At 44.1% G+C, this 12,042-nt stretch overlaps 4 protein-coding genes across 4 annotated transcripts; 1 reads left to right on the top strand and 3 right to left on the bottom strand.

Moving 5' to 3' along the window:
- The first annotated feature begins 5,673 nt into the window (after positions 1–5,673).
- On the top strand, positions 5,674–7,059 carry LOC108022313 (uncharacterized). The gene is made up of 2 exons (XM_017091173.2): positions 5,674–5,731; positions 5,807–7,059. Exons 1-2 carry the CDS (start codon positions 5,674–5,676, stop codon positions 7,057–7,059), a joined length of 1,311 nt encoding a protein of 436 aa, XP_016946662.1.
- A 766-nt stretch (positions 7,060–7,825) lies between these two features.
- Positions 7,826–8,284, bottom strand: LOC108022422 (uncharacterized). Its single transcript, XM_017091309.2, has one exon. It carries the CDS (start codon positions 8,282–8,284, stop codon positions 7,826–7,828), a length of 459 nt encoding a protein of 152 aa, XP_016946798.1.
- Positions 8,285–8,678: 394 nt separating this feature from the next.
- Positions 8,679–9,929, bottom strand: LOC108022072 (mucin-2). The gene is made up of 2 exons (XM_017090917.1): positions 9,377–9,929; positions 8,679–9,202 (listed from the first exon to the last, which is right to left on the bottom strand). Exons 1-2 carry the CDS (start codon positions 9,927–9,929, stop codon positions 8,679–8,681), a joined length of 1,077 nt encoding a protein of 358 aa, XP_016946406.1.
- A 537-nt stretch (positions 9,930–10,466) lies between these two features.
- On the bottom strand, positions 10,467–11,645 carry LOC108022071 (uncharacterized). The gene has a single exon (XM_017090915.2). The coding sequence runs from the start codon at positions 11,643–11,645 to the stop codon at positions 10,467–10,469; it is 1,179 nt and encodes a 392-aa protein (XP_016946404.2).
- Between the last annotated feature and the right edge of the window lie 397 nt (positions 11,646–12,042).

The raw sequence follows: 12,042 nt of genomic DNA, 5'->3' as shown, positions 1-12,042 counted from the left end.
GTGTGAGCCTCTGTGGGCGAGTTTGTCACTGTGGGTGTGAGTCGTGGCGACAACTTCATCACTCAATGGCCGCGGTCGCAGCTTGCGATGACAGTTACAAATTATGATTGATTGGGGACAAATTCACCCGTTCTCCCACAGATCACATCGGACTGGATCTCCTTTGGTCGCCTTTCTTTTGGTCAGCATTGTTCCCGCATTGCCGCCATAAATACGCATTAGAATTAAGTTGTATAAATTTTCATATGGAAATCTGTTGGAATTTATTGCAAGCGTTTTAAATAAATTTAGATCGTCACTTCATAAATAACTCTGTTGGGTATTATTTTCCTCCGAGACGAGACTATTAAAATTTAATGCCCGAACAGGGCATTTATTGAAACCAGATCTCCCCGGCTCCACCTTCAATAAGCCAGCCCACAGCGAGCAGTCATAAATCATCTGGCCAGCTTCTTCAATACAGGACAAGGCAGTGTACGAGAAAGTTAAGGAAAAAACAAGGCTTTCAGAAGTAAGGTTAGAGCAGCCCGACTAAAAGATACCTGGTAATTAACAGATGAATACAAAATATGTCGCTAATTTTAAGCGTCTTCATTAATGAATCTTGTATAAAATAGGTGAAACTACTTGTTGATGTTTTTTTTTGGCAACTGAGTATTATCTTTATAAGGTATACTCCCCAAATACCCTGCTACCTCAGAGGGTATGCAAAAAAGTCAACTGACTGTGGCTCCATTACACGCTCACTTGCCTAGATAATTGCCAACTTTGGTGGAGGGGCGTGGGAGTGGGCTGGGTGTATCTATTTTCCCCCAGCCTGTGGCTTAATCACCCCGAAAACGAAATTTGCAACGCTATAAATCAAACCGAAATAGTTCTCAGCCATGTCGAAGAATGCTCCAGGAATCTCCCTTCTGGTGGGCGAAGTCCCCAATCGGTGAAAATCGCATTACAGAGCTCAGCACTGCTGATAATTCTCAATAATTAAAATCATTTAAGTTGAAGAAATCCTTTTAGCTGACTTAACGGGCTCTGGCTCGGGGCACAAATTGAGTTTCGCTCGTTGTTAATAAATCATAAATTGCCCTGGCAGGCGATGGTCCTGTCTTGTCTGCTCCAGCAGCTGATTGCAAAAGTTAAATGAACTTAAAGTTTCTCCTTTTTTCGTGTTCTTTGTGTTTTAAGCGGCTTAGTTGGCCGTTCGACTGGCCCGAAACTTGCCGGCTTTGCATATTGATGCGGCATTAGGTGGCAAAAGTTGTGGCAGCCTTGTAGCAACAAGTTCTGCGGATATAACACAACTATGCTGCGAATGCTGTGCCAAGACGATAAACTGTATCGCGCATACGCACTGTGGGCCGCCCCGGGGCCGGCTGCACATTGACATTCAGGAGGCGTTTGCCGCAGATACAGATATAGATTCAGATCGCGGAGGGTTAGGGAAACAGAGATAAATACGGGGTTTTTATGCCAGCCATAAAATTGCCGCCTGCATTTCGGTTTCGTTTTGTTTGGCCATTAGCTTTGTTTTGTTTTATTGGCCATAGAATCCTTGCCACTGTGACCACTGTGACTACTGCCATCGCCGACATGGCTCTGTTTGCTCGCCATTGTTCTTGCACTAAATCAAAGTGTCGTTTGTTTGCGGCATGCAAAGGCTACGCGGCAAATCAAACAGGACGATCCCATCGCGACGGAGGGGCAAACTTTATCGGCACTCGGATTCAGATTCCGGCCCGCAATCGGATTTTTATGGCCTCATTTTGGCTTTTGCATAACAATTAGCCAGCCAACTACAATTCACAGGCCCCTCCTATGCTCGCTTAAAGTGCGGAAATTGGAAAAGGAAAAGAGTCAGAGCCGGAAAATAGCCGGATAAGCAGTTGTGAAATGAAAAACAATTGTATGTCGGTGGAAAGAAATACTTGGAGGGTATTCTTAATCATATATAAAAAAGATTATTACAAAAATTCTAGGCAGGTTACAGGGGAACTGGAAATCTTATGAGTTCAGTATGTCATCTAGGTCGGATTCGTTATGAAAATAATAAAATATTTGTATCTGTAGATGATTTATCTCGATAAATATTATTTTCCCGATACCACGTTCCTAAAATATTTTATTATCAATCAAGTGGCCATATTTCCTTGAGCCAAGCAACCCGAACGAATTGAATACACAATTGAAGCCAAATCCAGGCAGCTTCAATTCAAAGGGATTTCCCCACCGACCAGCTCTGTTAGCCGGTTGGAGTACCTTATCGAAGATATATCCAGCGGGGAATCCAAATATCAAATAAACGACAGCGCAGTGAACCGCGAATGCTGCAAAATGTGCAAAAGTACACAAAGAAAATTGCAATAACAATTTGGCGCAGACGAAAGCAGGAAAAAAAGAAATAATGCAGTATAAAATAGAATTATTTAACGAAAAACAGTTGAATCTCGGGTGCTTTTTTTTGGCTGGCTACCCGGCATTTGCATAGAAAAATTCAAATTAAGCGAAAATGTGCAAAATGCTGTGAATGGATCTCGGTCTCACCACCACCCCTAGGACCAGCCCACCCACTCCCCAATTATTTGGGCAGGCGAATGCAACAAATGAATGGCCAAATAAAAGCTGGACAAAGAAAATGGCCAGCTGGAAATGAGCAGCCAAAGCAGGGCAGTTGACAGAGATAACAAGGTGCGAGGGGGAGGGCCTGGGCGAAAGGGGCTTAGGGGAGATGTTCTGAGATAAATAGCGCAGTCGAGTGCTTAAAGTGTTCGTCTAATGACAAAGCAAATTGTGTGCATTTGCCGGCTCAACAGCAGATGAGGAAAAACAAAATGTGGACCCAAAACAATGCCGTAAACTTGAAGTTGAATTGGAAAAGTTTTAAAGTTTCAGTAATTTTCCTACTGCAATTCCGATTGAATTAATCGTGGATTAAGCCTCTCGGTAAGCCACCGCAAGTGAGAGCAGCACACCTCCAACCCTTGCTCCCCGGCCTTTCCACCTCGTCCTGCCACTCAGGAAACTGCAAGAATAACAATCAACATCGCTTGAGTTGCAGCTCGGCTAATTGTTGTTGCCGTTTGAGCTGCTTAATTAAGACGTCGACGACAGTAGCTCTGTATCTCTCCTTCCCGCTTCAAACACACTTGCAGAAATGTCACTGAAGTCGGCCTTTCATTGTATGTATTGTATTTTTCAGTAACATATAAGTAAGCCAGTAAAAACTCCTAAATAATAAAATAAAATAAAATTGCCAATTTGACCAACGAATGGTTAGTCTGTAAGGTAGATTTAGTGTTAATGAAATAATAAAATACAAGTCACTATTTTGTAACCTTTTATATTATTACGTAACTCTAAATATTAGTCAATTTTACCCATAAAATGTTTGTGTTACTACACACAATGTACCATAAAAAAGTTTTTAGAGATTGTATTACGTCGCCTTTCTCTTAAAATCAAGTTTTAAAATGCAAATTCTTCCAGAACTGATAGAATTTAATAGATTCCTGTGTTTGCATCTTCTTTATACCATATACTTTTTTCCCTCCGTGTACCTTTGTTTTTCATTTCCTCACTCTATCTATCCGCTTAACTTGCACGGCCTGCTCTTTGTTTTTATTTGCATAGGCCAGCTCGGCAACCCCATCTCCATCTCCATCCGCACCATCATCATCGTCCTTCTCCAAAAGGCAAGTGTCCAGTGCAAGGCATTTCAACGTCGACGGATATGTCATCGCCTTCGCCATACCCTCAACTCGATTGAAGAGTCAAAAGTGCCACTTTGCTTCGTGTAACAGAGGTATTGTACTGCTTCCGACTGACACTTTCCGAACTCAACCATCGATACAATTTGTTTTCGGGTTTATCCCTTCATAAGGTCCGTGCTCCGTGCAATCGCATTATCGCAACTGTGGCCTTATTATATACGGTATTTACATAAAATTCGAAGCCGTTCGAATTGCATTTAGGCCTCAGCTCTGGAAAAAATCTATCGAAACCCTACACAGAAATAAAAAAGGTTGCAACTAACTTAGATGGATGTAGAAACATAATAGGGGTTTCTATTTTAGCAGATATTTCATATTTTTTATAAGAGGGAATCTGATGGTTTTCGTCTGAAAAATAACGAAAAGTTAATTGCAGAGTTTTTCCCAGCGCATATGGATTGGAGATTCCAAGCGACATCGCCAGTTTTCCCAGTTCTGTCTCTCCTACTGGCTTTCCTTCACATGCCAGCACAATTGCCTTTGTCCGTCTTGGCCGCCTGTCATCTGGCTTTTTTCACATTTCCCCGTCTGCTGGCCCTTTTTTCCTCCTTCGATTCGGTCCTGATTCCGTTTGCATTATGTCCCGTGCACACTGCTCCGTTCTCTGCGGCCTGCATTGTTCGAATGTAAATTCCGCTGCCTTGAGTCCGCCCAGAGTTTACGGTTCGAAGAACTAAATGTCAACAGTTTTCATAAATCTGCCACTGTTGGTGGACATCATCAGCTCAGCTCAGACCGCCAGTCAGTCCGGCCACCAGCCACCAGCCACGCCCCTCTGCCCCCGTGATCCGGAGTCCGGGGTCCTTGGTCCGCAGCCGGACTCAAAGTTATCTTAAGTGCTCCGAGTGGAAACTGTCAGCGGTTCTGTTCTCGGAATGGCTTGTTTGCTCGTTGCTTGTTTGCTGCTTGCTGACTCTTGGTCAACTGTTTTTGACAAGCTCTTTAAAGTAAATCACTTTCCCGAATGGTTTTTCGAATTAAATTTTCTATTTACCGGGGAGCCATTCAAATGTTCTCACTCAGCTGATGAGGTGTGAATAATTCTATTTGTTTTGTTGGCAAATTATTAATTTTTAATAAACTAAGAGAGAGAGAGAGAGCTAGTTCTGAAGAGACTACTAAATCAGCAAAGCATTTTAAGCATTCACAGTGTTTTTAGGTCAATAAAATTGTAATCAACTGGATTTAAGTTACGTTCAAAGCACTTCAAAATGTTTTGAAGGCATTCCTAGAGGCATTAATCAGCATCTTAGCGTACCCCCTTTGTTTATACCATCAATAAATGTTTTTATAACTCGAATTGGGTTCCTGGGAATTGAGAAAAAATTTCCACTTAAGATTGATTGTTTGAGACCAACTATATGAACTTAAGAATATACGAAAATCAATGAGGGCTTGTTTTGCATTCGCCGGAATTTCTTGGCAAATTACTTTCCATTAGCAGGCCATTGTAATGCTAAGCACAACTTTCAACTTTCACTGCTTTTGGCCAAGCGACCGAAAACACACTTTGGCCAAGGCTCGACCAAGGTGGCAACACAATAATATTTTATGGCACGGCATTAAGTTCCCCATTGACAGGGTAGAGTCCAAACCATTGTGTTTTGGCAAGAGCCAAAAGTGCCGTTGCTCGGATTCGATGCGGGGATTAGGGAAACCAGTTCTCGGAAGACAGTGGTCCATCAAGCCGACGAGATGCCAAGTCCATAGCATGTTAGATTCTAATCGCGTCGAGCTTCGGTGGGGTCCACTGTATTTTCACATTCCTAGAACACTGCCGAACATGAGTCGTCAATGCAAATTAGTTGCGGGCTGACCCAAATCGGATGGCCATAAAATTGGTCGAGTGGTCCAAAATCGGTTTAGTCGTAGCCGGGGCCAACGCCTAATATATGTATTAGCCAGAATGAAGCTGCTGCCTCTGCTGCTGTTGCTAATTCAGTCTTGGGCCCTAGTGGCCAGAGGTAAGCCCCCTTGGCGGAGTGTGCCAAGAGTGAAAGTACAGTGATTGCCAAACCCTGACGAACCCCTTTTCGCAGCCACTCCTGCCCGACACTGGCGTCGTGCTCCCACCCATGGCGTCTTCAATGTGGATGTGTATGCATATAACAAGCCCAGGATGAACCTAGCAGGTCGCCTGGCAATAGAGAAGCGATCGAGTGAGGATGCTCCTCCCATGGGTCACCTGCTGCAGCAGATCTCCCAGCACAGCCGGCGATCCACGGAGCAGAGGTCACACTACAGAAGGCTCGACCAGGAGGATGAGGTCCTGCCAATGGCAGGCAAGCCGAACCAAACAATTGAGGACCCGGCCGTAAACATGCAATTAATGCTGCTGCAAATGAACTCGGATATGCAGGCACGGGAGAATTTATACTCGAACGAGTTCCATGTGCAGAGCATCGGGGCCAAGAAGATAGTGCAATTGAATACCCTGACCACCGACCATGAACGTAAACCAGTCGCCGAAGAAGTTATGGCCCCGGTGGAGCAAAAGGAGCAGCACGAGCCGCAGGAGGGGCCGCAGGAAGAGCCGCTGAAGGTAAAGCTGACACTGCCAGAGCTGCCCGAGAACAATGACGGAGAAACAGAAGCCGTGCCTGGACAGGATAAAACCGGAAAAGACGACGAAGCCTTGGCCTCAAACGCCCCGGTGACAGCTGCCGCGGGGGATGCAGGGGCATCCCTGACAAGTGTGAAGAAAACTATGGCCCCGAGTGGGACAATTATCGATATGGCATCGACAGGAATGCAGCAGCAGCTTGTCAGCCGGCCGACAGCGGAGAATGCCGGTGACACGGGCACAAAGACTCACACCCCCAAGAAAAAGAAGGAGGAAACCAGAGTCCGACCGCCTCGGCCGAAGACCAGGCGAAAGCAAACTCCAACAGGATCAAAAGCGTCTAATGAAACTGATACAAAGATGACAGCGAACCGAGTGGTGACCACCCCAGGACTGAACCCCATCCTGGGACCAAGTCCTGCTCCACTGAGTGCGAGGCAGCCGGCGAAGGAATTGGAAACACAATCACCGGAAATCAGCACGCATCGTCCTTTAACAACGACAAGCAGGAGCAAAGTCAAAGGCAAAGGCAAGGGTAAGGGCAAGGATAAGCGTCGCCAGGGCTCCCAGAGACGTCCTGCCAGCGCGGCAGTAATGGAGGCGGAAATTGAAACTACGACAAATTGGTGGCAGATTCTCCCGTATGCGGAAATTAGAAAATTTTTGAATACGATTTACGATACCATCGCCGACGATGTCGACGACGAACGTGCCGCGGATGATGTGTGAGGCCAGAGTTTCCGACGGTCGGGCCCGGGGTTTTTATTAGGTTTCGGGACTAGTGTTTATAGAGGGTCCGACCCGCCGGCAAATTGAATTTCCGTTGAGACGAAACTTTGTGTACTGACCAAATAGCTAGTAAGTTGGGTATGTGATTCGAGTATAGTAACAATAACTAGCAATAAAAAGAAAAATAAAGATTTATGCATCAATCATTTTTCACTTTAGGAGGAAATCTTAAATTTTCGCTGAGACTTTCACATCTAATTCAAATATCTGCCCCTATTAATCATCATAATCATCATTTCACAGTCATCAATGTCTCTATTTAATGCGGAATGCTGTGTCAACAAAGCTGACTTAATTAAAAGTCCCCGGATCAGAGACAATAACCCGGCTGGGCACTTAAAAACCCATCCATTCATATTTGAATAAACAAATGGAGAACGCCGCCAGAACCGAGCTGGGTATACTTCTGTCAAATAACACGAAGACAGCTTAATGGGCATTAGGCGCCCCCCGAACCCGTCGCAGGTTAAAGTTGAAAGTGGTCGAACGGCTTTCATTCGCGACCCAAACAGTTCACGGCAGGTAAAGCGTGAATCGAGCCGACATTAATGAGCTGAGAATATTTTTTATTGCTGCGAAATGAACTTCACAGACCGGCAGCCTCCGGTCAGTGAGTCAGCCCGAATAAATCTTTGCCGCTGATTGATTGGGCTTAATGAGAGATGATAATATAAATGATTGAAGCGTATATATTTATTTCGGTTATTTATTGAACGGCCAGCAAGACAAATTTCTGTTTACTCAAGTGATTAAAAGTGGACGGACGCCGCAGTTTTCCCTTTCTTCGCCTTTCCCGTCTCGACTTCGGTTCAATCTCGGCCACGATATACAGCTGCAACCCACTGTCCTGCGGGGTCAACTCAAAGATTTCTTGGCCAGCATTAGAGGGTGCTTTGGTGGTTATACTTTCCACAGTTTGGTCGAGTGGAACACTAAATTCGTGACCCTCGTAAAGATGCAGTTGCCAGTCACAAAGACTCGGGGTCATGGTGCACTTAACGGTGGAGTTGGCCGCAATGAGTTTCGCCTGGGATAAATTCAGTTCCTTTAGTTGCTGCAGTACCTCGTCTTGGATCTGTGGGGCGGCTTCACACCATTGAAGAAAAAAGCAGCACGGGAGCAGAACAAGCCACGGGAACGCTCGAAAGGCTTGGTCGGAGCTCATTTCAATTTCACCTACCACCTCCTCAGGAAGCTGAACTGGGACTGGTAGTTTTGGTAAGATGACCAGGTGGAGTGGGGCAACTGAAACCAGTTTGCTTGAATAGGTTCGCTTGGAGTGCTGTCATCTTTGTCATGTCAACAGAATTACCTATGAACTTAGGTATTTCGGACCTCAGACTGAGTGGATGATGTGGATCCTAAGTTGCTGAAAGTGTACCTTTACCAGGAACTTCGTTTCTTGCTAAATAGGATAATTCATTTTAAATTGTAATTTGGATTAAAAGATTATACAAAGAGATAGAATCATCTCATTATAACAAAAGTAATGTTTTATGATTTCGGAGTTTATTGATATTGTAGAACAAATTTCTGAAATGGTCAATTATGAGTTTGTATTATGCTGTAGTTTTGCGCGTTAGCCCTAACCCATTTTTCACGAGAGATTGAGATGATTTTTCCTCTACTGGAGATATCAGAAGCAATGGTCTTCCGTTCTCGTCTGACAGTCTTACAAATTGAGCTTCTTCGGGCTTCATACACAATCGGGGATAATAAAAACAGAGGGATGTCACCGAGTGTGGCATGGTTTCAATCGAAAGTTTCTGCTGCGACTTGAAAACATTACTTATCCTTTTGTCAGTCAATTGCAGAGATTTGATTCCTTGACACTCCGGAAGATAAGGGTACACTGAGCAAAGATCGCGTTCTGGTCGAGTTGTTGTTGCTTCCGTTGTATCATCCGTCGTTGACTCAGTTGTTGCATCCGTTGTTGTCTCCGTTGTTGTCTCCGTTGTTGTCTCCGTTGTTGCATCCGTTGTTGTCTCCGTGGTTGCATCCGTTGTTGTCTCTGTTGTTGTCTCCGTTGTTGCATCCGTTGTTGTCTCCGTTGTTACCTCAGTTGTTGTTTCAGTAGTTGCATCTGTTGTAGTCTCCGTTGGAGTTTCCGTTGTTGGCTCTGTTGTTGAAATCACTGTTGTGGTTTCGGTTGGAGATTCAGTTGTAGTTGGTCTCTTAGTTGGTCTTTTAGTTGGTCCTTTAGTTGGACCTTTAGTGGGTCGTTTGGTGGGACCTTTAGTTGGTCTTTTGGTTGGACCTTTCGTTGGTCCTTTCGTGGGACCCTTAGTTGGTCCTTTAGTGGGTGTCTTAGTTGGACCTTTTGTTGGTCGTTTTGTTGGTCCCTTAGTTGGTCCTTTAGTTGGACCTTTAGTTGGACCTTTAGTTGGTCCTTTAGTTGGACCTTTAGTTGGACCTTTAGTTGGTCTCTTAGTTGGTGGCTCGGTTGGTGGCTCAGTTGTTGGCTCAGTTGTTGGTTCAGTTGTTGGCTCCGTTGGTTTAGATGTTGGCCACGGGAGACTTATTGGTGGCACATAAGGTGGGTATGGATAGAACGGAGGAGGAGGATAAAATATCGCAGAAGGATCGTAGTATCCATAATAAGGAGGCCACAACTCTTCATAGTTGGGTCGATCTTTCTTTTTTTGATTACTAACATGACCCTTGGAGAAACTAGTAACTCGTTTGATGAGGCCTCCAGCGTCCCACACGGGTACTCGGACTTGGACCTGATAGCCTGTTAACGAAATTACCCATTTAGGTCCAGCTGCGACTAGCAAGACCCAGATAACCAAGCTTCTAAGCAGTTGCATGCTTCTAGTAAAAGAACGGACTGAAGTGGACCATTCAAAAACGGCTTTATATATTCCATGGGGTCCCAACATAAAGCTATTTCGGTCAATATATCCAAACTCATTATTTAGCTTCCTTATCTTAACAATTTTCTTGATTAAACATTGTTGACATGTTCATGCACTCATGGTGATGATAATATCTCATAATTTATTGAATACATGCTTATGTTGTCACATAATCTTCAGTTAAATCATCTAGTACAATATCATTTTGTTTTAACTGTTTTGATTTTATTTATGGCTGTTTTTATCATGATTGGACGACGAATTCTTCTTGCTTTGGGAAGCCCTGATACTAGTGCCAGATAATTTGTACACTATTTGCCAAAATTACAAGAGGATCGAATATATCAGGCAAACATTCTCGCAAAAATTAAAGCCTATTTTATTTTTTTTAATTGTTTACGGAAGACCACTTTAACCATAGCAAGCTTCTTAAAAAATTATTCCCAGAATATACATGTACACTTCTAATTTTTGATGAAACGGCAGCATTTAAGATCTTTGATTTCTCTTTATTAATCTGTAAATGTATTTATTTCTAGATGGATTATTTTGTTGTGATGGTTGCATTTTTAAAGGCCTTGGCTTCGAGACAACGTGACGCGTCATTGGTTTTGTGAAAACCGGATTGTTTGTAATCCCTCCAGGCGTTATGAGAAGCATGGGCTTTCCGAATCCATCGGTTAAGCGTACATACTGCGCCTCCTCGGGCTTAGCACAAAGACGTGGATAGTTATGGCACAGACTCGTCATTGGCTGAGGTGCTGACTGGACTGTAAGTTGCATTTCAGGGCGGAAGTCACCAGAAGATGAGGACAGCCCCTCTAGACTGAGCACTGTCGGTGTTGAAATGGGACTGTTCTGAAGCTGATTATAGAATGAATAAACAGGGTTGGCTGTTGTGGCTCGTAAATATCCTTTTTTCCGGTAAGATGCAACTGCTGATCCTGTACTTGATGAGCCTGTTGTAGAAGATCCTCCCGTTGTGGAAGATCCTCCCGTTGTGGAAGATCCTCCCGTTGTGGACGACCCAGTTGTAGAGGAATTTCCAGTTGTTGAAGAGCCTCCTGTCGTGGAAGATCCACCAGTTGTTGAAGAGCCTCCTGTTGTAGAGGATCCTCCAGTAGTCGATGATTCATCGGTTGTTGAATTGGTTGTAGGGGCGACTGTAGTCGAAGTACTCGAAGTAGATACTGGAGACGACGTTGATGTGGACGAAGTTGTTGTAGCTTTTTTCGTGGTTGTGGTTTTTCGAGTGGTTGTAGTTGGCCTTCTGGTTGTCGTGCTCCTTCTAGTAGGCTTTCGAGTCGGCCTGGGTCTTGGGCGATTCGGAATCTGGGGCCTGAGAGGCCGTAAAGGACGCAGGGGTCGCGGAGGCCGAGGAAGTGGCATTGGAGCAGGATCGGGTGAAGGATCGACTGAAAAAATTCCTTGTTTTTTTTTGTAATATTCCTGCAAAAGCGCATTGTAATATGCGTCCCAAGGACCGTCTGCTGACGGATTTTGCTGCGGTTTTTGAGTGGTAGTTGCAGCGCCAAAGGCACTGGATATACGCGAGTAAAGATCATTCACATCCCAAAGAGGCACATTTAATCTAAGAGCTCCTTCAGGTTTATCACACCACACAAAGGCTGCGATTAATAAAAGGAAAAATGCGTGCATTGAAAACATTTCCGCGAACCGTGTTGTTTGCCTTAAAGCCGGGATCTACACTAAGCATGCAACCAAGTTGAAAAATCGTTTTTATAGACATATCAGAAGATAATAAAGCCACTGATGATGCCCTAAAGCCATAGTCGACCCATCGCTTTATGGTAAAAACAATTGTCAAACTAGCAAGTTTGTATGTCACTGAAGAAAGCAACAAAGTCCTACGTTCTTTCTTAATCATGCTGCTTTTCAAGCTGATTTCTATTTTGACGGTCGGATTTCCCTTATTTACTTAGAATTTTTAAATATATGTAACCTATTTAAAGTAGGCTAAATCGAAGTCTCCAAGTAATTCCATTTGTACCTCACTTTTGGAATGTTTCATTAGTGCGACTTATCTCATGGAAGAATCCATTAA

This window comes from Drosophila biarmipes, chromosome 2R (genome assembly GCF_025231255.1).
Source record: "Drosophila biarmipes strain raj3 chromosome 2R, RU_DBia_V1.1, whole genome shotgun sequence".
In the NCBI taxonomy this organism is placed as follows: Eukaryota; Metazoa; Arthropoda; class Insecta; order Diptera; family Drosophilidae; genus Drosophila; species Drosophila biarmipes.
This window is presented reverse-complemented; position numbering and strand designations above follow the sequence as displayed.